Genomic DNA, 26,601 nt, shown 5'->3' with positions numbered 1-26,601 from the left:
AAAGAAGACCTATAGGGGGCCAACAGACAACATGAAAATATGCTCAATGTCACATTAGTTGAAATGTATATGTGGTAAATGCAAATCAAAATCATGATAAGATATCCCCTCTAGTATCAAAAACACAAGAAAAAAGCGTTGGCAAGGATGTGGAGAAAAATGGAAAAAAAGGAATCCTCGTACACTGTTGGTGGCGCATATAGGCTTATACAGGCTGGCACATCGTGGACAACAGTAGTGAGTTTCCTCAAAATATTAAAAATACAAGTACCACACGATCCAGTAATTCCATTCCTGGATATTTACCAGAAGATAAGGAAAACATTGATTTGGAAAGATATATGCCCCCGTATGTTTACTGCAGCATTATTTATAGTAGCCAAGATATGGAGACAACCTAAGTGTCTATAGAAGAACAGATAAAAATGTGGTATATACACATAGGAATATCAGCCGTAAAAAAGAATGAAATCTTGTCATTAACAACATGGATGGACCTACAGGGCATAAGGCTAAGGGAAATAAGCCAGAGAGAGAAAAACACCATATGATTTTACTTATGTGTAGAATCTAAAAAACAAATGAACAAGCCAACAATATAACAATGATGACAAAGACAAGAGAAACAGACTCAGGGGGAACAAATTGATGGTTGCCAAAGAAGAGGAAGTTGGGGGGATGGGAAGAGGGTCATGAGGTAGTAACTTCAGTTCTAAAATTTAAGCCACAGGGAATTCAGTACAGCACAGGGAATTCAGTCAGTAAATATTGTAATACACTTCTCATGGTAAACATTTTGTATCCTATAGAATTATTGAATCACTGTTTAATGCCTGAAACTAATTTGATAGTATAAATCAACTACAATTAAAAATTAAAAGTAAAATGTCTTTCTAAACTGCTAAAGACACTTCTGTTGGTATCAGACAGCCTGGATTCAAATCCTACCTCTGTTACTCAGCTGTGTGATTTTGGGAAAGTTCCTAACCTCAGTTTTCTCCTCCCTAAAATGGACTTATATCTAGTTTACATGGTTATTCAGTTACTCTGTAAATTGACCATGTTGTTTAAAAAAAAAAAAAAAAGTGGCATAGAGCTTATTCGGTTTCCTTCAAAGCACTGAATTCTACATAAATGGTATTTGAAATGACAGACACAAGTTTGTGCATTACACACCATGGGATTTGTTTTATTTTCTCTTACTCTCTTTCTTTTCCCTTGTATAATTTTTTTTTACATTTTATTTTTTTGAGTGAGTGAGAAAGAGTACGAGTGGGGGAAGCACAGAGAGAGAGGGAGACACAGAATCTGAAGCAGGCTCCAGGCTCTGAGCTGTCAGCACAGAGCCCAATGTGGGGCTCAAACTCAAATGATGAGATCATGACCTGAACCAAAGTCGAATGCTTCACCGACTGAGCCACCCAGGCGCTCCTCCCTGGTATAATTATATTTCAGGAGGCAACCTTGTTTGGGCCAAGGCTCTGTTTTTTGATATAAAAAGAGCCCTTTAAATGCTATTTTTTTAAGTTGATGAGATATATTGACTGCCATCTTTTGTCTGATTTTAGTGTGCTGCATTTGTGTAACCTTTGAGAATAATTTTACTTGGAGATTGTTTACTATTCATCAGTCCTTAGACATTCTCCAGAAATTGCCTTTTGTTCAGTCTTCTCTATTCCTCTGAAATGATACCATTTTCTTCTCTGTTCCTTTGTTGCTTCCCCTTTTCCCCCTTTTGTCACTGCAACGCTTTACCTTGTGGTTGCACAGTTATCACTCTGTTTTAGGTGCCCAGCCATAGTTTTTCCATTTCCCACCACCATGTTTGTTTTGTAGCTTTTCTATCATTTGTAATAAAAGTGGTTCTGCAGGAGAAGCCGTAAAGTAATCCCTTCTTTCTGAACTTAATATGTTTACAAAGCATTTCTGGTTGAACCAAGGTGCCTGGATGGAGTACTTTGTTGAAACATGAAGTTAGGACTAGGTTGAATAATTAAATGTAACAAATGTTCTTGAGCGCAAGTTGTGTCAAGCACTGTGCCAGCTCTGGGGTTAGGGAATCGCTGCAGTGCAGGAGCTCCTATCTATCAGGGAGCCAGATGAACAAACCAGTAGTAACACTAAAGTGAAGAGGCCAAGGAACACTGAAACAGGAAAATGTCGTAACTTAGCCTAATGACAAAAGTACTTTTTTCTATGTGTTATATTAAATTGCAGCTATGTGTTAGTAAATTTTTTTTTTAATTTATGCTCAAGTTCGTTAGCCTACAGTATAGTCTTGGCTTCATTAGTAGAATCCAGTGATTCATCTCTTACGTATAACACCCAGTGCTCATCCCAACAAGTTCCCTCCTTATTGTCCGTGGCACATTTAGCCCATCCCTCACCCAACACCCTCCAGCAACCCTGTTTGTTCTCTGTATTTAAGCGTCTCTTATGGTTTGCCTCCCTCTCTGTTTTTATCTTATTTTTCTTACCCTTCGCCTATTTCATCTGTTGAGTTTCTCAAATTCCACATATGAGTGAAGTCATAAGATGTCTTTCTCTAATTTCACTTAGCATAATACCCTCCGGTTCCATCCATGTTGTTGCAAGATTTCACTGTTTTTATCACCGAGTAATACTCCATTGTATATATATACCACATCTTCTTTATCCATTCATCCATCGATGGACATTTGGGCTCTTTCCTTACTCTGGCTATTGTTGATAGTGCTGCTATAAACATTGGGGTGCATGTGCCCCTTTAATCAGCACTCCTGTAACCTTTGGATAAATTCCTAGTAGTGCAATCGCTGGGTCATAGGGTAATTCTGTTTTTAATTTTTTTGAGGAACCTCCATACTGTTTTCCAGAGTGGCTGCACCAGCTTGCATTCCCACCAACAGTGCAAAAGAGATCCCCTTTCTCCACATCCTCGCCAGCATCTGTTGTTTCCTGATTTGTTAACTTTAACTGTTCTAACCAATGTGAGGTGGTATCTCAATGTGCTTTTGATTTGTATTTCCCTGATGATGAGCGACGTTGAGCATCTTTTCGTGTGTCTGCCATCTGCATGTCTTTTTTGGAAAAGTGTCTCTGCATGTTTTCTGCCCATTTCTTCACTGGATCATTTGTTTCTTGGGTGTCAAGTTTGGTAAGTTCTTTACAGATTTTGGATACTAACCCTTTATCCAGTATGTCATTTGCATACATCTTTTCCCATTCTGTCTTGCTTTTTAGTTTTGTTGATTGCTTCCTTTGCTATACAGAAGCTTTTTATCTTGATGAGGTCCCTATAGTTCATTTTTGCTTTTGTTTCCCTTGCCTCTGGAGACATGTCAAGTAAGAAGTTGCTGCAGTCAAGGTCCAAAAGGTTACCTGTTTTCTCCTGTAGGATTTTGATGGTTTCCTGTCTCACATTTAGGTCTTTATCCATTTTGAGTTTATTTTTGTGTATGTGTAAGAAAGAGGTCCAGGTTCATTCTTCTGCATGTGGCTGTCCAGTTCTCCCAGAACCATTTGCTTAAAAAGATGGTCTTTTTTTCCCTTGGATACTCTTTCCTGCTTTGTTGAAGATTAGTTGGCCATATGTTTGTGGGTCCATTTCTGGGTTCTCTCTTCTATTCCATTGGTCTGTGTGTCTGTTGTTGTGCCAATACCATACTGTCTTGATGATTACAGCTATGTAACACAGGCTGAAGTATGAGATTGTGTTGCCTCCAGCTTTGGTTTTCTTTTTCAACATTACTTTGGCTATTGGGGATCTTTTGTGGTTCCATACAAATGTTAGGATTATTTGTTATAGCTCTGTGAAGAATGCTGGTGCTATTTTGATTGGGATTGCATTGAATGTATAGATTGCTTTGGATAGTATTGACATTTTAACAATATGTGTTCTTCCTATCCATGAGCATGGAATGTTTTTCCATGTCTTTGTGTCTTCTTCCATTTATTTCATAAGCCTTGTATAGTTTTCAGTGTACAAATATTTTACCTCTTTGGTTAGGTAAAAGGTATTTTATGGTTTTTGATGCAATTGTAAATGGGATCAACTCCCTGACACCTCTTTCTGTTGTTTCATTATTGTTGTACAGAAATGCGACCGATTTCTGTACGTTGATTTTATATCCTGCGACTTTGCTGAATTCCTGTATCAGCTCTAGGAGTTTTTTGGTGGAGTCTTTTCGGGTTTTCTACATAGAGTATCATGTCATCTGCAAAGAGCGAAAGTTTGACTTCTTTGTCGATTTGGATGCCTTTTATTTCATTTTGTTGTCTGATTGCTGAGGCTAGGATTTCCAACACTATTAAACAGTGGTAAGAGTGGACATCCCTGTCATGTTCCTGATCCCGGGGAAAGCTTTCAGTTTTTCCCCATGGAGGATGATATTAGCTGTGGACCTTCCATATGTGGCTTTTATGATGTTAAGGTATGTTCCTTCTATCCTGACTTTGAGAATTTTTATTAAGAAAGATGCTGTAGGGGCGCCTGGGTGGCTCAGTTGGTTGAGCGTCCGACTTCGGCTCAGGTCATGATCTCACAGTCTGTGATTTTGAGCCCCGCATCGGGCTCTGTGCTGATGGCTCAGAGCTGGAGCCTGCTTCAGATTCTGTGTCTCCCTCTCTCTCTGCCCCTTCCCTGCTCATGCTCTGTCTCTGTCTCAAAAATAAATAAAAAACGTGAAGAAAAAAAAAAGAAGGATGCTGTATTTTGTCAGGTGCTTTTTCTGCATCTATTAACAGGATCACATGGTTCTTCTCCTTTCTTCTATTGTGACATATCACATTGATTGATTTGCAAATATTGAACCAGCTCTGCAGCCCAGAAATGAATCCCTCTTAATTTATGGTGAATAATTCTTTTAATATACTGTTGAATTTGATTTTCTAGTATCTTGTTGAGAATTTTTGCATCCCTGTTCATCAGGGATATTGGCCTGTAATATCTGTAGTTTGGGATATTAGTTTGGGGTCTTTAGTTTGGGAATCAAGGTAATGCTGCCTTCATAGAATGAGTCTGGGAGCTTTTCCCTTTTTGCAACAGTTTGAGAAGAATAGGTATTAACTCTGCTTCCAGTACAATTCCCCTGGGAAGCCATCTGGCGCAGGACTCTTACTCATTGGGAGATTTTTGATCACCGATTTGATTTCTTGGCTTGTCGTGAGTCTGGTAAAATTTTCTATTTCGTCCCATTTGAGTTTGATAGTATGTGAGTGTCTAGGAATTTGTCCATTTCTTCCAGATTATCCACTTTGTTGGCATATAATTTTTCATAGTATTCTTTAATAATTGTATTTTTGTGGTGTTGGTTGTGATCTCTTTCATTTGTGATTTTATCTATTTGGGTTCTCTTTTTCTTCTTGAGAAGTCTGGCTAGAGGGTTTTATCAATTTTGTTTACTCTTTTAAAAATAACAGCTTTTAGGTTCATTAATCTGTTCTACTGGTTCTTTTGGGTTCTGTATGGTTTATTTCAACTCTAATCTTTATTATTTCTCTTCTTCTGCTGGCTTTGGTCTTTCTTTGCTACTGCCTTTCTAGCTCCTTTAGGTGTAAAGTTAGGTTGTGTATTGGGGACCTTTGTTGCTTCTTGAGATAGGTGTGAATTGCAATGTATTTTCCTCTTAGAACTGCCTTTGCTGCATACCAAAGGGTTTAGACTGTCAAAATGTTTTCGTCTTCATTTGCCTCTATATATTTTTTTAATTTCTTCTTTAATTTCCTGGTTGACCCGTTCATTCTTTATTAGAATGTTCTTTTTTTTTTAAGTTTTTATTTATTTATCCTCAGAGAGACAGAGACAGCATGAGCAGGGGAGGGGCAGAGAGAGAGAGAGAGAGAATCCTAAGCAGGCTTCATGCTTCCAGCACAGAGCCCAATATGGGGCTTGAACTCATGAACCATGAGATCATGACATGAGCCAAAATCAAGAGTTGGACGTTTAATCAGCTGAGCCACCCAGATGCCCCTAGTAGGATGTTCTTTAACCTCCATGCATTTGAGGGCTTTCCACATTTTTTGTAGTTGATTTCAAGTTTCATAGTGTTGTGACCTGAAAATAGGCATGGTATAATAATCTCAGTCTTTTCATTCTTTTTGAGGGATGTTTTGTGATCCAGCATGTCATCTATTTTGGAGAATGTTCCATGTGCACTCGAGAGGAATGTATTCTGCTTTTGGATGAAAAGTTCTGAATATATCTGTTAAGTCCATCTGGTCCAATGGTCATTCAGTGCTGTTGTTTCCTTATTGATTTTCTGCCTAGATGATTGTTGTAAGTGGAGTATTAAAGTCCCCTATAATTATGGTATTATTATCTGTACATTTGTTTACATTTGTAATTAATTGATTTATATATTGGGTACTTTCACGTTTACAATTGTTAGCTCTTCTTGATGGATAGACCCTTTAATTATGATATAATGTTTCATCTCTTGTTACATTATAGTCTTTGTTTGAAAATCTAGTTTGTCTGATATAAGTATGGCTACTCTGGCTTTCTTTTGCCATCCATTAGCATGATAGATGGTTCTCCATCCCCTCACTTTCAATCTGCAGGTGTCCTCAGGTCTAAAATGAGGCTCTTGTAGGCGGAATATAGATGGATCTTTTGTTTTGTTTTTTTTTTAATCCAGTCTGATACCCTATGTCTTCTGACACTGTTTCAGTGGACAGGACTGGTACTAACCTTATGAATCTACACTAGTAGGTTAAGGCCCATTGGTCCCTATCTGCTTTCAGAATTCTCTTTTCATCTTTGTATTTTGCCAGTTTCTCTATGTCATGGTGTTGACCTGTTTTTGTTGATTTTGAAGAGAGTTCTGTGTGACTCTTGGATGCCTGTTCCCTTCCTCAGATCGGGGAAGTTCTCAGCTATAATATGTTCAAATAAACCTTCTGCCCCTTTCTCTTGCTCTTCTTCTTCTGGAACTCCTATGATATGGATATTATTTTGTTTCCTGGAATCACTTAGCTCTCTAATTTCCTTTCCCTCAATTCCCTCTTTTTTTCAGCTTCATCCTTTTCCATAATTTTATTTCACCTATTCTCTCCTCTGCTTCTTCCATCCTTGCTGTCAATATGGCTAGTTTATTTTGCATCTAATTTATAGATAGCATTTCTTAATCATAACTAGTTATGTCTTTGATCTCTGCAGCAATAGATTGCCTGCTGTCTTCTGTGTTTTTTTCCCAACCCCAGCTGATAGCCTTAAGACTGCTATTCTCAATTCTTGTTCAGATATATTGTTTATATCTGTTTTGAGCAATTCTCTGGCTATCATTTCTTCCCGGATTTTCTTTTAATGAGAATTCTTCCATTTTGGGATTTGGGCCAGTTTTTTGTCTTTTACATGTTTTAAAAGCTTGTTATGTGTCCTGCACCTGTGAGTACTACTATATTAAAAAGGGGCAATACATTGTCCAGGGCCTGGCTTTTCAGGAAGTGTTTTTCAAGTGTGTTGCACGTATTCTGTTGTATTTTGGCTGCTCTATCACACTGCTCAGTCCTCTGCAACGCTGTCCCTTGCTTATAGTGGTGGAGTGCTTGGACCTTCTGCCAGGTGTGCTTTGATTTGTTCGTTGAAGTAACCCTGGAAAAAAGGAAAGGGAGGGGGAGCCTGATCCCAAACAAAGAGAAAAATGAAAGTGGGGGGAAAAAAGACCAAGCTGAGAGGCTAAAAAAAAAAAAAAAACAACAAAAGTGCCTGGCTTAATCCATAGAGAGTGAAAAGAAAATAAAGGAGATATATAAAAGGTGTAAAAAGAATAGAGTGAAAATGCCTGATTAAACAAACATAAATATAAAACAAAAATAATAATAGTTGTCTGTTGGTGCCAGGGATCAGTGGCTGTGCTGGTTTGGAGGAGAGGCCGTCTGGTTTCTGTCAGTGTCAGTAGATAAGCAGTTACCAGGCACGGCGGGGCAGGATTTGGTGTAAGCGGGTCCTGCTACCACTAGGGGCCGCTGTCCTTTCTGGCCTATTCCCTGAAGCCCCACCGTGTTGGTGATGGGGAGAAAAATTGGTCTCCCACCGCAGTCTCCCTTCCCCGGACCAAGTGTGTCAAACCACACTGTAGTGGCGGCCCTCGCAGAGCGGGCACTCAGCCTGTCCTGCTCCACTGTCTCCCCAGCCTCCTAGGCCTCAGCCAGGATACAAAACCTGATGTCTGAAAGGATCCCGCACCCCTGGTTCCAGGTAGCACCACTCCGCCCTGCTGATGAAAGGCCTTTGGCTGGCGCCTGCAGGGTCTTTTGCCCTTAGAGAGGCAATAAACCCTCCTCCCACATTCCTGGAGGAAGGAGACTATTCTTTCCCGTGTGCCCCTGAGATCCCTACCGCACCCTCCCCCCCCCCCCCCCCCCCGGCTGGCTCCCCTCCCCACAGGCATGCACACGGGGGCAGCTCTTGTCTGGAGAAAGCCACCCACTTTTGAAACCTCCATTCTTCAGCTCCTAAGTCTGTTTGCAAAATAGAAACTGTCACTCTCCATATTTCTTGTTCCCCAGTCTGTGGTCCGGAGAGGTTTTCCTCTTGTACTAACTCAATACCGCAGTTTCACAATCTTTCCCTTTTGTGTCTCCACAGAAGGGGTTCCCTCCTCTCCATACCTACATCCTTTTATCTCCCCCAGTTCACATGCAGGCACCTCCTCCTGCCAAGCTGTCTCCCTCCCATTGTCGAGTTCCTTCTGCCACTCCACAGATTGATGTCCTGAATGTGCCAAGTGATCTGACCTCATCCCCCCACTTCTCCACCTTCTTAACTCCTCCCCTTACATTTTTAATAAGATTAGGTAAAGTATAATACAACACAACATTTAGTAAAAATAATTATTTGACTAAATAAATGGCGTTAAACATCTTTAAATCTCAGTTTTATTTTCTATTCCCAAGAAACTTGACTCTCTTACGCCTACAGTGGTTTGAATATGTACGGTCCTAAGGGCCGTCGTGTTCTGCCCAACCCTAACCCCCATCTCCTCACAAGCAATCTCCTGTCTTCTCTGTTAATTCCTGATACTTGCTTTCCATCTGCAGCATCAGATGGGCAAGTCTGTTGTCTTTTAGAACAGAAACCATGATTGGTGCAAATGTTTTTTAGCTTAGGAAATTACTCACTGAACTGTCGTTCTTCTGCATCACTGATTTTTTACATTGAGTTATTCCTCCGCTCAGCCTTTAGGAACTTGATGCTTTTTACAAGCTTTTGATAAAAATAATTTATTTTTTATTGACTTATTGATTTACTAGATAGATAGCATGAGTGAGGCAGAGAAAGAATTCCAAGCAGGCTCCGGGCGGTTAGTGCAGAGCCCTACATGGGACTTGAACTCACGAACTGTGAGATCATGCCCTGAGCTGAGATCAAGAGTCTGACGCTTAACAGACAGAACCACCCAGGCACCCCCCCCCCAAATTCTAATTTTTAAACACACAGCTTTTCCCCCTTCAAGTCCTTTCAAACACAGTTTAATCATATTCAAATATTTACATGGTAACTGCTTAGGATCACAACTGGTACACTCTCTTGTGTTCTCCCACCTCCTGGTCCCCCTTCTTCTGAGCTTTAAAACCAATGGAAGTCCATTTTATGTTTATCTGCTTAATTTAGCGATGCAGTCAAGCTCTAGGGTGTTTCTTAGGTTTGTTCAGTCAGCAAATGGTACTCACATTCCCTCTGCTGTCTTGAGATCTTATCAGTCTCTATTTCCATATTCTTCAAGGAATTCGTTGCCTAAATACTAGATGATTTAAGTTTCATTTGCTTTCAGACTTAAGAATTTCTTAAAGAATTTGTCTGATTTTTGATTTGATATGATTAAAGAATAAAGTAACATCAAAATTAAGGTTTCAAAAAGGTAAGCAATTTCCAAATCGCCTCTTCTCATCCTGAGTATAGTAAAAGTCTTTGAAAATTACATTACCATCTAGCTTTAAAGCACTGTATGTACCAAATGTAGAATACTGGCTTGCTGGTGACTGTTATTCTCCAGAATGTCTGTGTTTAAGATACTCGTAGGTATCTTAAAAATATGTTGGAATGTTTATGCTTGAGGTTAATCACAGTTGAGCCAAAAAGGTTGTTTGTTTTCCTGGTTGTTCTTTGCATAGATCATACAGTCAGTTAGCCAAGGTTCTAGTTATGGCAAGAAGAGAGAAAACTGCCCACCATTCAGTGCTCATGGAGAACACTGTAATACAGAGGGTTTCTCTCAAGTGGATAGACATGATAGCTGGAAAACAGGGAAACCGATACAGAGAAACGTTCCTGTCAGCGAGTGGCCAGAGAAAGCCTATTTTACATTTCGAGTGCTGGTTTTAGCTCTGACTTAGCTAAGCAGATTGCTTTTCAAACTCATCAGTGTTAGGCTTACAGAGCTCAAGTCCTTTCACAAGTACCTTGAAACGAGTTTACTCTGTATACCTCAAATTATTGATAACTTGACAATTTGGAATTAAACCTTCACTTTTTAAAACTGTACTTTTTAAATTATCCTAAATGATTCTTTGCCTTGAGTCCAGGCCAGTTTTGCTTCAAATGGGTAAGCATCTACTTGAGAGGTTTAAGACTTTAAAGTCTTCATTTCCTTTCTGATAGAGACAGAGTATATGCCACATCGTGAAAGAACAGCTACATTTTATTCTGTAGAATTACGGAAGCATGGCTTTTGTACATCTTGTTCTCCATGAAAAGACTTTGTTTTTAACTTATCTAATTCCTGAAAAGGATATTGTGTTGGAAGTTGATTTAAAGCTGAAACAGTCTTCAAGAATGAGTAAATGGGTAGAGAAACTCAGGCACTGCACATTTAAGGCAATGAACTTGCTTGTTAAAACTGTGATTTCAAATTGACCTACACGCTTTCTTTGTGTGTCATGTTCCATTGCCTCATCTGAATTTGGGCCATTTCCCAATGCTGTTTCCTCAACAAGCCCAAGAAAAGGAATATTTTCCACAAACGAGTCTTCATCAACCATTTGATTCTATTCTGAATTTCAACTTTTGAATTTTTCCCATTAAATCTATGGCTTTTATTTAAATCAAGTCTGTTACAGGGATAGCTCTCGGTCTTATATTGTCAAATACCTAAATAACAGCTCATAATTAACATTCTTTCAAAAAGCTAAATGACGTTATAATTAAAGGAATTTGTTGGTAAAGACTGATTTTCATTGGATTTCTTAAAGGGAATATAAAAGTTCACATTGTTTTATTCAAAGACATACCTAATTATTAAATAATTACCGTAACTTTAAATAGAGAAAGAAACTTCTTTTCATTGAAATTTGTAAGCCTGTTTAAGAAGTCATTTGGCTTTAAAGTCTCCTTGGAATTCTCAGGTAGAAGGCATGTGGAATTTTTTTTATTAGAAGCTCACCTTAAAATGAATCTTTGCCTCTGTGCCCAAGAAAACTAAAAGAAGAGAATGTCTGGTAACAATAGCCACAATTGCCTCTTACATGGTTTTTCTCATAGCAGGTCTTGGCAAAACTCTTATTCCAAAATGTTTTTGCTAATTTTTTCCCCAGATAATGGATTCATACCTGAATCACTTCTAGAAGATGTGATGAAAGCTTTGGACCTCGTTTCAGATCCTGAATAGTAAGCTAAATAGGAAGTGTTATTTAAGTGACTCAGACTCTATTGCTTTTAAAACATTAGAAGTTGAAGTAGGTAAACTAGTCCAATAAATGGTATAATCCTAATTACTGTGTGTGTGCTAAACTGATTTCCAAGTGGAGACCATCTTGTTTATATCACTGTAATTTGCAAAAGAAAACTGAATTCAGGCAATTTTGGTTACTGACAATTCTTAGGGAAAGGAGGGAAAAAGTTTTGTGGTGTTTTTTTTTCCCGTATTCTTACATAGGTGGCTGTATATCATCTACCTGTTTTTCATCAGAATACATAACATACCTTGAATTGTGAAGTTAGTACACTTGAGTTAGATTGTTTTTCTAGAAGTAGCTGACAGATTGGACTGAGTTCTTCATTCTGTATATGGGTCCAGTCACATTTATAACATGTGATGGCCTATAAACTAACAGGACCCTATTAAGGATTAATGAATTAAACATATTAAATATGACCTTGCCTATTTGTTTCATGTCCTAACCTGCTGCCCTTACTCAGACATTCAAATGTCTTACCCTTTGCATAGTATATATAATAAGGTATAATTAACCTGGCATTTATAACTTGGGAGAGAAGGTGGAAAATGAAGATTTTCTAAAAAGACCATTTTCACTTTTAAAACTTTGCCTTCTTTCTGGTTACATATAACACCTTTCACCAGCCTTGGCTACACCTGCATGTTAAGGGCCAAGCAAAGCAGCCTTCAATCCAGGCTGCTCCTGGAACAATATGGTCCTTGCCCCTGTTCTAGGTCACTGCACTTGAGCTCTTTGAGAATTATCCTACCTCTTTACCCTTCAGCTTACATTGACTAAGAATTTCAAGGTTCCCTCTCATTTGGTTCTTAACGGTAAGATTTTTAGAGATGTTTCTGATTATCTGATGTAGCACTGCCTTTCGATGTTGTTCTTTTTTCTCTTTGAGCTTAAAATAAACATTTTTTAAGGTTAAGTGCAGACATACCTATGAAGCAAAGAGAATTTGCCTTTGGGAGGTTATAAGCCTGAGTTTATAAGCCGAGGTTTTTAAATTACTTTACCTAATAAGGAACAATATTCCAAAGTCATCATCGTAATTTAAATTCTAAATAGTAACAGATCACTCTGGTTTAAAAATAACCAAGTTTTGGCAAATTAGATGTCATTCCTGTGTATTTGTCATTAAGGGTCTAAAAAGAACAGTTCTTATGATTTTTGGCAGTCAGATGTGTTACAGTGCTAGTAATTTAATCATGAAAGAAGAAAAGTGAGCTTTTTTTCCTTTGGTATCCACTGTTTTCCTTTTTTTTTCTTCTTCTTCTTCCTATAGTATAAATCTCATGAAGAATAAATTAGATCCAGAAGGATTAGGAATCATATTATTGGGTCCATTCCTCCAAGAATTTTTTCCTGATCAGGTAACATGGTTGAAGAAATTCACTTACGGTTTTGTTCCATTGGGATGAGCGTTTTTTGATTGTCTGTTTCAGTACAGTAATGCAACACTTGCGGGGTGGGGGTAGTGGGAAAATGTACGCACATCAGTGTATACATACCATGATACTGTTCTTCTAGAGGAAGCATAACATTCAGAAGTATGTGGAGTAAAAAGACAAAGATGCTCTTTATCCACTTGCACCCCTATTTTCCTTCTCTCAGGTCACTGTTGTTCATAGATGGTCTGCATCGTTTCAGAATTTTTAAATACGTTTAAATAAAGATAAAGAGGTTCATATGTAGTGGAAACTGCTGAGGTCCAGGAGAATTTTAGTTGAGTGAAAGAAGAACCTTTGAGTGGAGCCGTTTCCTGTTGGGACACGTGTTCCGTCCGCATCGTTGACAAAGCCAGTTGTACAGCCTCTGCCTGTGTTTTCTTCATGCTTCCTATCCCAGTGAAGGATTTTACTGCTAAACCAAATACTTGAGTCAGGTGTATGGGGATCATTTCATCAGATACCAGCCTGGCTTAAGTTAAAGATTATTGTTTCAATAGAAGTGCCAGTTTCTCTTTCACCTGTCTTACAAAGGAGACATACTGTCAAGAAGCAAAATTAGAACAAAATAATGGAGGGAAAATGTCAAGATAGAATTGTTAATTTGATATTTCAGGTTTAAATTATCTTTAACAGAGTAGACGATATTACTGACATTCACCCTCGGTAATTAAAAAAGAAAAAGGAACCCACATTTTCTAAATCTGGATCGCTTACCATGAGTAAAGAAAGTGGGGTGAATTTCAAAAAGTAACTTTATCACAAGATCTCTATTAGACTTCTCAAAATTTGGGTAAATGCTTCATGAAAAAAAATTTTTCTTTTTCCGGACATGACTAGAATGTCCACTGGGTTGTGATGGCCAATCTGTTCCCACTCCCAACTACCAGCATTTTCTGAAAGTTCTTTTCTGGAACCTAATACTGTGTTTTAGACAGCTTAATAAATGTTCAGTAAGTTATAGCACTTTATAGCATTAAATTAAAAATTGCACTAAATTTAGGGCAGGATTTTGAAAAGTGCTGGCGAAATGTAAATGAAGGGGGATAGTTACCATGTCTTTTGGAAATATACATCTTAGATGTAATTAATTACATGATAGGACTTACAAGTATTCTAAGAACTCATTAGTTCAAGAACATTTTTTAATTGTAGTATTCCTTGAGCTAATTAAAGATAAATTTAGTCCCCTTGTCTTTCAAAATGTAATCTTCCAGAGCTTGTCAGAAATGCAGATTCTTGGGTTCATCCCCAGCCCTAGGGAATCAGAAGCCCTCCAGAGGATTCTAATGGTGCCATTGTTTGAGACCTGCTGCTTCAGAGGAAGACTTGTCACATCCCCACCTAGTCACATTCATTTATACTGCTTTGTACCCAACACATCAATATGGTAACACTCAGTAAAGTTGTAAAACTGAGCTCAGAAGGACAGCCAGGAAAACATTTCTCCAACTTCTGTAATCTCTACAAATGCTTAAAGTAGGCAGTAGGGAAGAGCCTTTCTTCGCCTCAAGGAGAGGCAGATTGGAGGAGTGGGCGGGTGGAATACAGGTAAGCATTTCAAGGCAATTTGTTAATAATAATAGCAGAAGCAGCTACCATTTTTTGAGCTCACAACTGTGCATGAGGTACTGTCTTATAAATTAGGTGCTATTTTCACCCATTTGGGCCATGAAGAAGTTGAGGATTAGAGAATTTCAGAAAAATGCTTGAGGTCATACAGTTAGACCGTGGCTGATTGAGGAGTCCAGAGTAGGTACTTTGCCACCATGTCACCCTACCTTCTGCTGGTATTTCAGTATTTTCTCCCAATTGTTAGGTGGAACTAAAGAATATAGATTGTGTAGCCAGGACAGTGAAATACTTTCTAAGTTAAAGTACATTAAGTCTGAAAAATAAGCAGCCAAATTATCTAAGTAACTAATTATATTGACTGATGTAAACAATCAAGAAAATGATCAAGTTATTTTTCTATTTCTTGTAAAGCATTTTGAGTGGGATAGAATTTTTGGTAGAAAACTTAGATTTATTAGACCTTGAAAAATGAGAAGAAAGGAGTTTTTAAAAAATGAATGTGCAAAGAGCTGAGCGCACCAGGTCTTTTCATGGGAAATGACTAATATGTCTGTCCTAACAGAGAATTCAGAAAAGTGAATAGCCGGAGATTCAGCTGAAAAGATAGACTAGGTCCTGTATTTTAGGATGCTTCATTGCAAAGCACAGCCTGAATTGACTGAAGTCAGGGGAAAGGTCAGAGCTGCGGGGAGTAGCTTAGACAAACTCAAGAACTGAAGCAGCGAGCCTCCAGGAAGGCAGTCGGGCCCTCTCCCATCCTTGCCAGCATTCCTAGCATCTCTCTTCTCTATATTCCAAAACGAACAAATTCTAAGGCAGACTGCAGGACCAGCTTCTGTCCCATGTGCATCCTTGTATCCAATACGGCAAGGAAAACAAAGCCACAAGCCCTGTGGGAAATCACTGGAGCCAGGTGCGCTTGGTGGGGCCAGGCCACTGATGGCCTCGAATGCCCCAGTTCAGAGAATTGAACTTGATCTTTAGCTGAGAACCCAGTATAAGGCAGCTGAGCTAACATCATCAGATATTCCTGAAAGTTTAGTATAATAGCAAGTTATAGGATTTCCTTTCTTTATTGGATGCTGTTATAGGCTCTGAATGCTATAGTTTTGCTTTTCATTTCCCACAAGGCTCTTTTCGCTATTTAAAAATTGACAGTATTTAGATGAAGTGGGTGGTGTGGAAACCCCTAATTTGATATTGTGAGCCAAATGAGAAGTACTGATGTCTAGCTGTTGATTGCAGGTTGACAAAAAGTGACGTTACTGTTCTTAGGTAGTTATTGAGAGGAACAAATTATTTACAACCAGAAAAAAAAAAAAGGCAGAGATAATATTTTACGAAACATATGGGTGTTTTGGAGTCTTATCCTTGAAGAAAATATATACTAATGCATGGCACACAGTTAAAAATATAAACTAGTATAGAAGAGCTTATAATAAAAATACTTTCCCACTTTGCAACCTCTTCCCCAGAGGCAACTAGTTCAGCTCTTAGGTTTTCTGGTAGATGACGTCTAGTAAGTTTCTTGCTTTATCAAACAATTCGCCAAAGAGTAGGGATTTAAGCAACTTGTGTTTTCGTTTCACTGCTAACTAGAAATTGCCGAATATCAAAGTATAATTTAAAGTTTTAATAGTCTTTTATTTATAATAGGGTTCCAGTGGTCCAGAGTCGTTTACTGTCTATCACTACAATGGATTGAAGCAGTCAAATTATAATGAAAAGGTATGATAATTCACATAGTAATTTGTCTTCACCTGAGTTGGTAAATATATCAGGATATGTTAGTCATCGAGATCCTCATTGGAGTTTTGGAACAATAGTTTCACTGTGACAAAACAGCTAACTTGATCTGCATATGTTTTATTGCTCTCTGCTGTAGAGATATTACCAAACCAAGTTTCACCCAATGATAGTTACTGATCTGTTTAAATTAAGAAAGGGGTAATGGTAAGATTTTTGATTGAGGAAAATATTCTTAAGTATTTAATAACATCATAGCTACCATTTATTGAGCATTTACCTGGAATTCTATTAAATACTTTGTTTTATCTGAAGTGTCCCACCCTCCCTGTGGAGTATTGTTTGTGTATCCATCCCCATGTTACAGAGGAGGAAGCCCAGAGAGGTAAGCAGATTGTCAAGGTCAAGCAGCCAGGAAATGGCAGAGCTAGGATTGCACTTGAGGTAGTCTACCCTGGAGCCTGCATTTATACGTGCTCCACTTTGCTGCTTTCCTTTGTAAATCATTGACAACTGCACACAGGTGATTCACTTCCACATGTACTCTGGTTCTACCTGGTTTAAGTCAAAAGTTTGGGTAATTAGCTTTGTTTACACATAAAATATACAGGGAATATTTGCATTTATTCAATTAGCTACTATTAGAAGGAATAAGGCCTAACATACCTTTTTAATTTGAAATACCCATGCTGGTTTCATAAGTAAATTGAGGATGGCTATACACAATCGTAGTGTACGTCAAATCTAAAACTGAGACTGAAAGTTACTTTTTCATAACGAAATATGAGTGCAAAGATTTTTTTCACAAGATAAATTAGAACAGAGCATCCAAGTTTTTTTTTTTTTTGCTATAGATGTTGATGAGTGCTTCCTCTAGATTTTGAAGTTTTACATAACCTTGTAATAGGAGGTATTGTATGGTCATTAATTAGTTATTTGCCTATACAGTCCCTGCAAGGTAAGTCAAGTATTATTCATATTTTACAGATGAGGCATCAATGACAGGGAAATTAAGTGACTCACCAAGTCATTGGCAGAGCAGGGATTGGAACTGAGTTCCTGATTCCCAATAATGTCCTTGGTCTACTCGGCCATGCTACCTGTATATAGTAAGTTCTCAAATCATGCTCATGACAAGCATCTCACTAACACAAAGATCCGAAATCAAGTATTAATGAATGGGACAACAGGATGTAAGTACTAGAAAGCAAAGCATGTATGTTGTTAAGTTGTATACATATGTGAAACAGAAATACGATGAGCAGTACTACTTCCCACAGGGTAGGGTCCTACCAAAAATATCTGAGGCAATAAACAAACATTAGAATGCTGGCACTGTAGGAGGGAGTATGATCCAGCCACCACAGGCTGGCTGAGGCCACAGAGGTAGGTCCTAGTACTTTGCCCAAGAAGGTCTGCTCCAATGCCAGAAGCAAGTGAAGTTCCTTATGAAAAATAGGTCCTATTTTATCCGATAATTATAGTAAAACTACAATTCACACTTTTCAAGTTTCTTTCATCAAAAGTAGAAATAGATTAACCAAAATAAAGATGCAAATGTGTTTTTACAGAAACTTGTTTCTTTGGGCTCCTTAGTCCAGCAGCTTACAGCTTTTACATTGGACGAACATAATTACAATCATGTGTATCCAACACTGAATATATAAAAATACTTATACGTACTTTGGAAGAAGGCGGTCTGTATCTGTTCCTTTTATAATTTGAGTTTCTCTTCACGAAATGAAATTGACTAACTCATTTAATGTACACGGTGAGCCCATTTAATGAGTTCGGGTATTAGTATATTATTTCATAGAGAGTTCTAAAAGTTCATTGTAAATTAAAGTTTCTTCCAGTAGCCAACTGCCCATGTATATTTTATATGATCATTACCACTGTATATAAAATACCTGGTTAGTTTTATCTGTCAAGCATTTTCTACTAAGCAAATTGCATTGACACACATTCAAGTTGCCTCCAGTTCTGGAAACCTAACACTTTTAAATTCAGAATATATACCTTTGTTTCTGTTACAGTGCCTTCGTTATATAAATAAACATTTCTTCCAAGTGGTGTATGTTAATTAAAGGATGATTATCGTAAACAACCTGCATGTGCTTCAGGATTCACATAGACTTTTTGTTTCCTTGAAATCATGAGCTAAAAATCAACTGATAAGCTCTCAGTTACAATGCCTATCACCCTCGTTTCCAAATATATTTTCCCATTAGTCAGCAGGCATTCTTGCTCATAATTTCTATCAAAGTCAAATTCAAGTTCCAGATGAAACAATATGCAATACCTTGTTTGTCAGCATATCCCTCATAAGAATTTGCTAAGAATAGTGATTGACCTTTGTGGCTTGATTTTGTTCAACAGGTCATGTATGTTGAAGGGACTGCAGTGGTTATGGGTTTTGAAGATCCCATGCTACAGACAGATGACACTCCTATTAAACGCTGTCTCCAAACCAAATGGCCATACATTGAGTTACTGTGGACCACAGATCGCTCTCCTTCACTGAACTAACTTGCCTACGGATGTAGAAGAAAGTTCGTAATAGCAGATGTTGAAAGAGGGATGCAGGACAGGCGGTTGGCTACATTAAGCTATACACTGGTATCATCAACTGTAAATAACAATTAAAAACACATTTTCAGTGTTTAAGATAGTTTAAATTATTTGTTTTAAAGCTTTATGTTAAAGGTTACCCTATTTTAACTCTTTATGTGAAATTTACTAGCAAAATTAAGCTTTAATCAAAGTTCATCACTTTTACAGTCGGATAATTGGTCATTTATCAAATTAAAAACATCCTAATACTATATAGTATTTGTATATTGAGCAGAGTTACTCTTTATAAACTTCTACTTTGGGTTTTTATTTCATTCAGACACAGTTTATTATTTCAGTGATCCTGGCTTGCACTCTTTCAGCCTCCACATGGAAAGGCAGAAGAGTTCAATCTTATTTCTTTTCTAAAATCTGGTTTCCATTAGAAATACTGATAAATAACAAATTATCAACCTGGATTCTTTGCCAATTGGCTTAGCTCTGGCATGTTTATAAAAGTTTATAAAAAGTAGAAACTGTAAGGAAACATTACCATTTATTCACTGATATATAGAGAACATATTTCAAAAAAATGATAGGTAAGAGAATCTGTTTGATAGTCTTAACACTGTTAACTGTATTGCCAAATACACTTTTCCAAATTTGTCCCAGCAGCCTGTAAGCCAGCTTTCTTGTATATTTATGTGATAAATGCATGAGAACATCTGTTATTACATTAGTATATTGCATTATTTATTATCCTGGTGGATGGTCTAAATAAACACTTTTTTTAACTGTAGCTTTGCATTTCTTACATTAGCTACTCAGAAGAAACTAATACTTCACAGTGTTTCTGCCCAGCAGAAAGTTCTTGAGCTTTCTATGATGTACTCAACAACAAAGGCCTTGAAAAGTGAGACCTAACCATATGCTGACCTAAGAGCTCTGTAACTTAGCCAGCCCGGAGTGCTAGAACCTGAGTAGACAAAGCTTCAGAAGACCTATCCTGTCTAGAGAAATTTACTTCAGGTTTCTTGCCTAGCAATTTGAAATGTGAATAGCCAGAAATTGTTTCTTTCCTTCACTTGGGAAGTATTTGTCAAGAGAACTAAATTTTATCTTCACTGTGTAGCTGAAGGTGTATTTCCTCTGTGAATTTACTTGGGGGTTTATTTAATTGTCATAGATGTTAACTATTCTAATATAAGTAGACTTTAGCATAAGAAAAAAGTGGCACACGATTTTATGTATGACTTTTGGTGATATTATGTTCAGGACTGTGATTCTAGCTACTAAAATTACAGCTGTACAATGTCTTTTTGGCTGTTGTTAATCTTGGCTACTTCCAAATGTATATAAAACAAACTCGGGTCCTAAATTCCATAGGATTATGAAAAAGCACAGATTTTCTCAGAAACATTGAGCCTCCAAAATAGCGTATACTTTTTACTATTGCTACCTAACCAACCATCCCCAAACTTCATGTCATTAAACAATCATTTTACAAATTCTGGGTCTGAACAGTTTAAACAGAGCACAGAGGAGAGAGCTTGTCTCCTTCTCAATCTACAGGTGCAGCTGGGAGACTGGAAGGGTCTTTCCTCACATGACTGGAAAAAAAAACTGGATCCGTTTTCTTTATACATGCCTGTGGGATGCTTACCAAGATAGACTATATGCTGACCATAAAGCAGTCAAGAAAAATCTCTAAAACTTTAGAAATTAAGCAGTACACTTCTGAATAACCCAAGGGTCAAACTTATAGATGTAACTAAAGCAATGCTTGGACATGAACAGCTTTAAATACATTAGAAAAGGAGAACGCTTGGAAATTGGAAAGGGAAACTTTCATCTCAAACCCAAAGTACACCAAAGAAAGTAAACAAGATTTTTTGAAAAGGGTATTCGCATGCAAAAGAAAGAATTTGTACTCCTACCTCACACTGTGTGCAAAAAATAAAATCATAAGTCTAATTGTAAAGCTAAAAACTATAAAATTCCCATAAGGAACAGGAATAAGTCTTGGTGACCTTGAACTCAAAGCAATGGTTTCTTAAAATACCAAATAAAAAACAGGTATTTTTAAATGGGCGAATGATTTGAAGAGACGTATCTCCAAAGATGATACACAGATGCCCATACAGCCATACTGTAAACACATTAAAAGATTCTCAACGTAATTAGTCATAAGGAAAATCAAAACCACAAATTACCATTTCACACGCAGTAGAATATGTAAAATCAAAGAGATAATAAAAAGTCTTGCAAAGATGTAGAGAAAGTGGGTCCCTTGTGGGTGGGGATATGAATGATGAAATCACTTTAAAAAAATCCAAGTTGTACAGTTTCTCAAAAAGCTAAATACAGAGTTAGCATATGATTCGGCAATTCAATCCTAGCTACATATATTTACACAAAAACTTTTACGTAGGTATTCATAGTGATGTTATTCATACTAGCCAAAATTGGCAACAGCCTAAATGTCCTTCAAATAATGGAAGGATAAATAAATGTATTATGTACATACAATTAAGTATTATTTGACAATACAAAAGAATTACTGACACATGCTACAACATAGATGAACCTTGAAAATATTAAAATAAGTTAAAGAAGACTGTCACAAATGACCACATATATGATTCCATTTATGTGAAATGTCCAGAATGGGCAAGCCATGGAGAGAGCAAGGGGATTACCAGTCACCAGCGGTTGAGGATAAATGGAGTAGGGAAACAGTTGGAGAAAAACTGCTAATGGAGTTTCTTTTGGGGATGATAAGTGGGATAGATAGTGGTAAGGTTATGTAATTGTGAATATACTAAAAAATACTGAACTGTGATAAAGACGAAAGGAGAAAATTGAAATAGCACATCTAGAACAAGAAAAAAACAAATCTAGACGTTGGCTCACTAACAAAAACTGATAAAATTGTAAACCTAGCAAGACTGATGAAGAAAAAATGAAAAATAAATTAAGATTAGAATGAAAAAGCAAACATAACTATAAATTCTCTAGGTGGTAAACTGAAGGGTATTATGAAGCACCTTACACCAATAATTTCAAAAATTTAGATGAAATGGGCTAATTTGAAAAAGCAGAACTGACATGAGAAGAAAACTTCACATCCATGAAAGGAGTTTAATCAGTATGTTAAAGCTGTCTCTCAAAGCAAACTATTGGCCTAGAGGACTTCACTAGCAATGCTTCCAAACATTGAGAAAAGGAACAATACAGATTGTAGACAAGTACTCCTGGGCAATAGACAAAAGAGTAACTATTGGTTTTATGAAGCCAAAATGACCCTGGGAGGACCCCAGAACCTGAAAAAGACATCACAAGAAAGACTACAACCAAATATTTTCCATGATCATGGACACAAAAGTCCTATACAAATATGAAACCCAGGAGTAAATTCACAAGTGTATGTGTATACGTGCTTATATGCAATACATAGTATTGCAGAAGTATTAAGTTCACTTCAGATTTTAAAAAATCAGTATTTTTTCTAATGTTAACAGACACAAAAGAGAAACCCATATGATTATCTCAAAAGAGAAAAAGCATTTGATACAAAAAACTATTCGTGATTTTAAAATAATCTCAGGAGAGGGAAGATGGCAAAGGACAAGGCCTGAGCTCACCACTTCCCACTGACACAGTGAAGAAACGACTACATGTATTGCAACACACTGCAAATGACCTGAAGACGGGCAGAACAGATCTTCCACAACTAAAGTCATCAAGAGAAAGCCGTGTGGAAAAGAAAATGAAGAGCAGAGACATGGTAAGGAACCAAACCATCAGGGTGGCTACCCACCACTGGAGAGATACCATAAGCATGACGAAACAAGGGGGTCAAGCTCCACACTGGGAATCCTCATCCCTGGAGACCTGCACCACAAAGATTAGCCCCTATAATGTCTGACTTTGAAAATCAGCAGGGCTTAGCTCCAAGAGAGCTAGAGGGCAATAGGAACCCAATTCTCTAAAGAGCCAGCATGCTGTGTAACACCACAAGACCCAATGCAAGCAAAGTTTGAAAGCTGCCTAGGTTATAAGTAAAGGAGATTTACTGACTAGTTTTAGGATGTATGCTATAGGGGCAAGTATTTGCAGGAGCTTTCTCCAGGAACAGCAGTGCTGGCACATGCCATTTTCTGGGCCCCCCTTCGGCCTAGGTAGCCAGATGCCTGTGAGGCCACTTCTGACACTTCCCATCTACCTTACTAGCACAGCTTGCCCCACCACAACATTCCCCTGTGGACCAGCCCCATGCAACCCACCTGCCTGCCCCTGCAAGCCCTTTTGAAATCACCTTCTGCGTTGGGGACGGGACTGAGCTAACCCCAAAATCACTGCACCTGCTGTACCTGCAACCAGGCCCTCAGCAAGATGCACTGTAGGTAAATTCTGCCTAGCAGAATTTCACCCACAGCAGCTGTAGCAGAGCTTCTCAACCAGCCATGCAGGGGACAAACACTACCTACCAATGAGTGCATAGCACTCATGGCTCAGTCACAACAGAGGGGCCCACACAGCCCACAGGAGACCCCTGGGAGTGCCTGGTTTTGGTGACCAGGGAGGATTGCACTATAGGGAACCAGAGGATACCTTCTCCATAAGAACAATACTTTGAAGATGAAAAGACATAGCCGACCTACCTAATAAATGCAAACCAACAGAGTCAGACAAAATGAGGAAACAGAGGCCTATCTCCCAAATGAAACAACAAGATAAAACGATAGAGAAAGAACTAAACAAAATGGAGATCAACAATCTACCTGATGAAGAGTTCAAAGTAATGGTCATAAAGATTACTCACTGGACTTGAGAGAACAGTACCTAAACTCAGAACTTCAACCAAGAGATAAAAAAATACAAAAGAACCAATCAGAACTGAAGAATACAGAAGCTGAAATGGAAAATACACTAGAGGTAATCAACAGATTAGAGGATGCAGAAGAATGGGTCAGCTAGCTGAAAGACACTAATGGAAAGCAATCATGAAGTTCAATAGTTAAAAGCACCTAAATAAAATAATAAAGATAGGTTAAGGGACCTCTGGGACAACATCAAGCATTGCAACATTTTATTATAGAGATCCCAGAAAAGGAGAGAGACAAAGGGGCAGAAAACTTATTTGAAGAAATAGTAGCTAAAAACTTCTACAATTTGGAGAAACAGACAAGATCCAGTACACACAGAGATCCCCAAATAAGATAAACCCAATTATTATGTGTCCTCACCAAGACACATAATAATCAAAATGGCAAAAATTAAAGATAGACAAATCTTTAAAGCAACAAAAGGAACATATAAAGGAAATCCCACAGGGCTATCAGTTAATCTATCAGCAGAAACTTTTCAGGCCAGAATGGAGTGGCAGGATCTATTCAAAATGTTGGGGGTAAAAAACATAAAATCATAAAACATAAAAGGGACTCCTTTTTTTTTTAGTTTATTTATTTATTTTGAGAGAGAGAAAGAGCACATGAGCAAGTGGGGAAGGGACAGAGAGAGAGGGAGAGAGAGAGAATCCCAAGTAGGCTCCACACTGTCAGCACAGAACTCAACGTGAGGCTTGATCTCACAACTATGAGATCATGACCTGAGCCAAAATAGTCAGACACTTAACCAAATGAGTTACCCAGGTGCCCCAAAGGGACTTCTTTAAGTAGAAAAAGAACAGGCTGTAACTGGAAGAAAATTATAAAGGGAAAAAATTTCACTGGTAAAAGCAAAGACACAGGAAAAGTAGTAGATCAGCTACTTATAAAGCTAACATAAAGGTTTAAACACCAGAGTATTATATACAAAAAGATGTGAAATGTGACATTATACACATAAAACACAGAGGTGGGAAAACAGTGCTTTCAGAATGGGTTCAAACTTAAGCAACCATCAACTTAATACAGACTACTGTGTACATAAGACGCTACATATGAATCTCATGGCAACTACAAACCAAAAACTTATAATCCATATAGAAAAAAATGAAGAGAAAGCAATCCAAACTAACACGAGAGAAAGTCATCAAATAACAATGGAAGACAGCTACAGAAGAAGAGAGGAACAGAGAAGAACTACAAAAACAACCAGAAAGCAATAAACATAAAATGGCAATAAGTACATACCTATCAATAATTACTTTAAAATGAACTAAATGCTCCCATCAAAAGACATAGGATGACTGAGTGGGTCAAAGAACAAAGACCCATCTATATGCTGCCTCCAGTAGACTCAGTTCAGACCTAAAGACACATACAGACTGAAAGTGAAGGTATGGAAAAAAATATTGCATACAAATGAAGAGTGGGGGCGGGGGGGGAACAACCTGGGTAGCAATACTTACACCAGACAAAATAGACTTTAAAACAAAAAGTGTAACAAGATTTTTAAAAATGCAGTGCATAATGATAAAAGGATTAATCCAACAATAGGACATAACAATTGTGAATATCTATGCATCCAACATAGGAGCACCTAATTATATAAAGCAAATATTAACAGACATAAAGGGGAAAATTGACATTAATACAATAATAGTAAGGAACTTTAATATCTCACATCAATGGATAGGTCATCCACACTGAAAGTAAGGAACCAGTAGTTTTGAATGATAAATTAGGTCAGACGGACTTAACAGATATATACAGAACATTCTATCCAAAACAGCAGAAAAATATTCTTTTTTTTTTTTTTTTTTCAGTTTTATTTAAGACATTGCATTTTCCACTTAACAATACAGTGCTTATAAAGTGCAATAGAAAAATATTCTTTTTAAGAGCACATGGAACATTCTCCAGGAAAGATCACACATTATGCCACAAACATGTCTCAACGAATTTAATAAGACTGAAACTATATCAAGCATCTTTTCTAACCACAATGGTATGAAACTAGAAATCAATTTCAAGAACTAAAACAAATGCAAACAAATGGAGGCTAAACAATATGCTACTAAATAACCAACAGTTCAAATAAGAAATCAAAGAAAAAATCAAAAAATATCTAGAGAGAAATTAAAATGTAAACACTACAGGTCAAAATGTTTGGTATGCAGCAAAAGCAGTTCTAAGAGAGAAGTATATACCAATACAGGACTGTGTCTAAAGGAAACAAAAATCTCAAAAAAAGCAAGTCTAAAAAAAAACCAGTTTAGTCTTATACTGAAAGGAACTAGAAAAAGAATGAAAGAATAAATCCCTAAATTAGGAGAAGGAAGGAAATAATAAAGATCAGAGCAGAAATAGAAACTAAAAAAATAATAGAAAATATCAATGAAACTATGATCAGATTCTTAGAAAAGACAAAAAAAGTCATAAACCTTTAATCATACTACTCAAGATAAATAGAGAAATCAAATAAAATCAGAAGTAAAAGAAAAGTTACAACTGACATGAAAAAATACAAAATATTATAAGACTATTATGAAAAATTACCCTCCAACAAATTGGACAACCTAGGAGAAGTGGAAAAATTCCTACAAATGTACAAACTTCCAAGACTGAATCAAGAAAAAACAGAAAATCAAAATAGACTACTAGCAACGAAGTTAAATCAGAAAGAAAGGAAAGGAGAAAGGAAAGGAAAGAAAGAAGGGAGGGAGGGAGGGAGGGAGGGAGGGAGAAAG

The 26,601-nt window shown here is 37.5% G+C and overlaps 1 protein-coding gene across 7 annotated transcripts in view; it reads left to right on the top strand.

Moving 5' to 3' along the window:
* MINDY3 (MINDY lysine 48 deubiquitinase 3) overlaps positions 1 to 19,764 on the top strand; it is a 95,538-nt gene extending 75,774 nt beyond the window's left edge. For 4 of the 7 annotated variants that reach the window (XM_019833986.3, XM_011283617.4, XM_003988125.6 and 1 more), the window contains 4 exons: positions 11,515 to 11,587; positions 12,929 to 13,016; positions 16,323 to 16,394; positions 18,792 to 19,764. In XM_019833986.3, the coding sequence (XP_019689545.1) occupies positions 11,515 to 11,587; positions 12,929 to 13,016; positions 16,323 to 16,394; positions 18,792 to 18,941 (383 nt within the window). In that variant the 3' untranslated portion in view covers positions 18,942 to 19,764. Of the gene's footprint in view, positions 1 to 11,514; positions 11,588 to 12,928; positions 13,017 to 16,322; positions 16,395 to 17,399; positions 17,522 to 18,791 lie in introns of those variants that run through there. The other 3 variants (XR_006600318.1, XR_006600319.1, XR_006600320.1) reach the window with 3 other exon arrangements.
* Positions 19,765 to 26,601: the final 6,837 nt, after the last annotated feature.

The sequence above is a fragment of the Felis catus genome, chromosome B4, assembly GCF_018350175.1.
Source record: "Felis catus isolate Fca126 chromosome B4, F.catus_Fca126_mat1.0, whole genome shotgun sequence".
Lineage (NCBI taxonomy): Eukaryota > Metazoa > Chordata > Mammalia > Carnivora > Felidae > Felis > Felis catus.
This window is presented reverse-complemented; position numbering and strand designations above follow the sequence as displayed.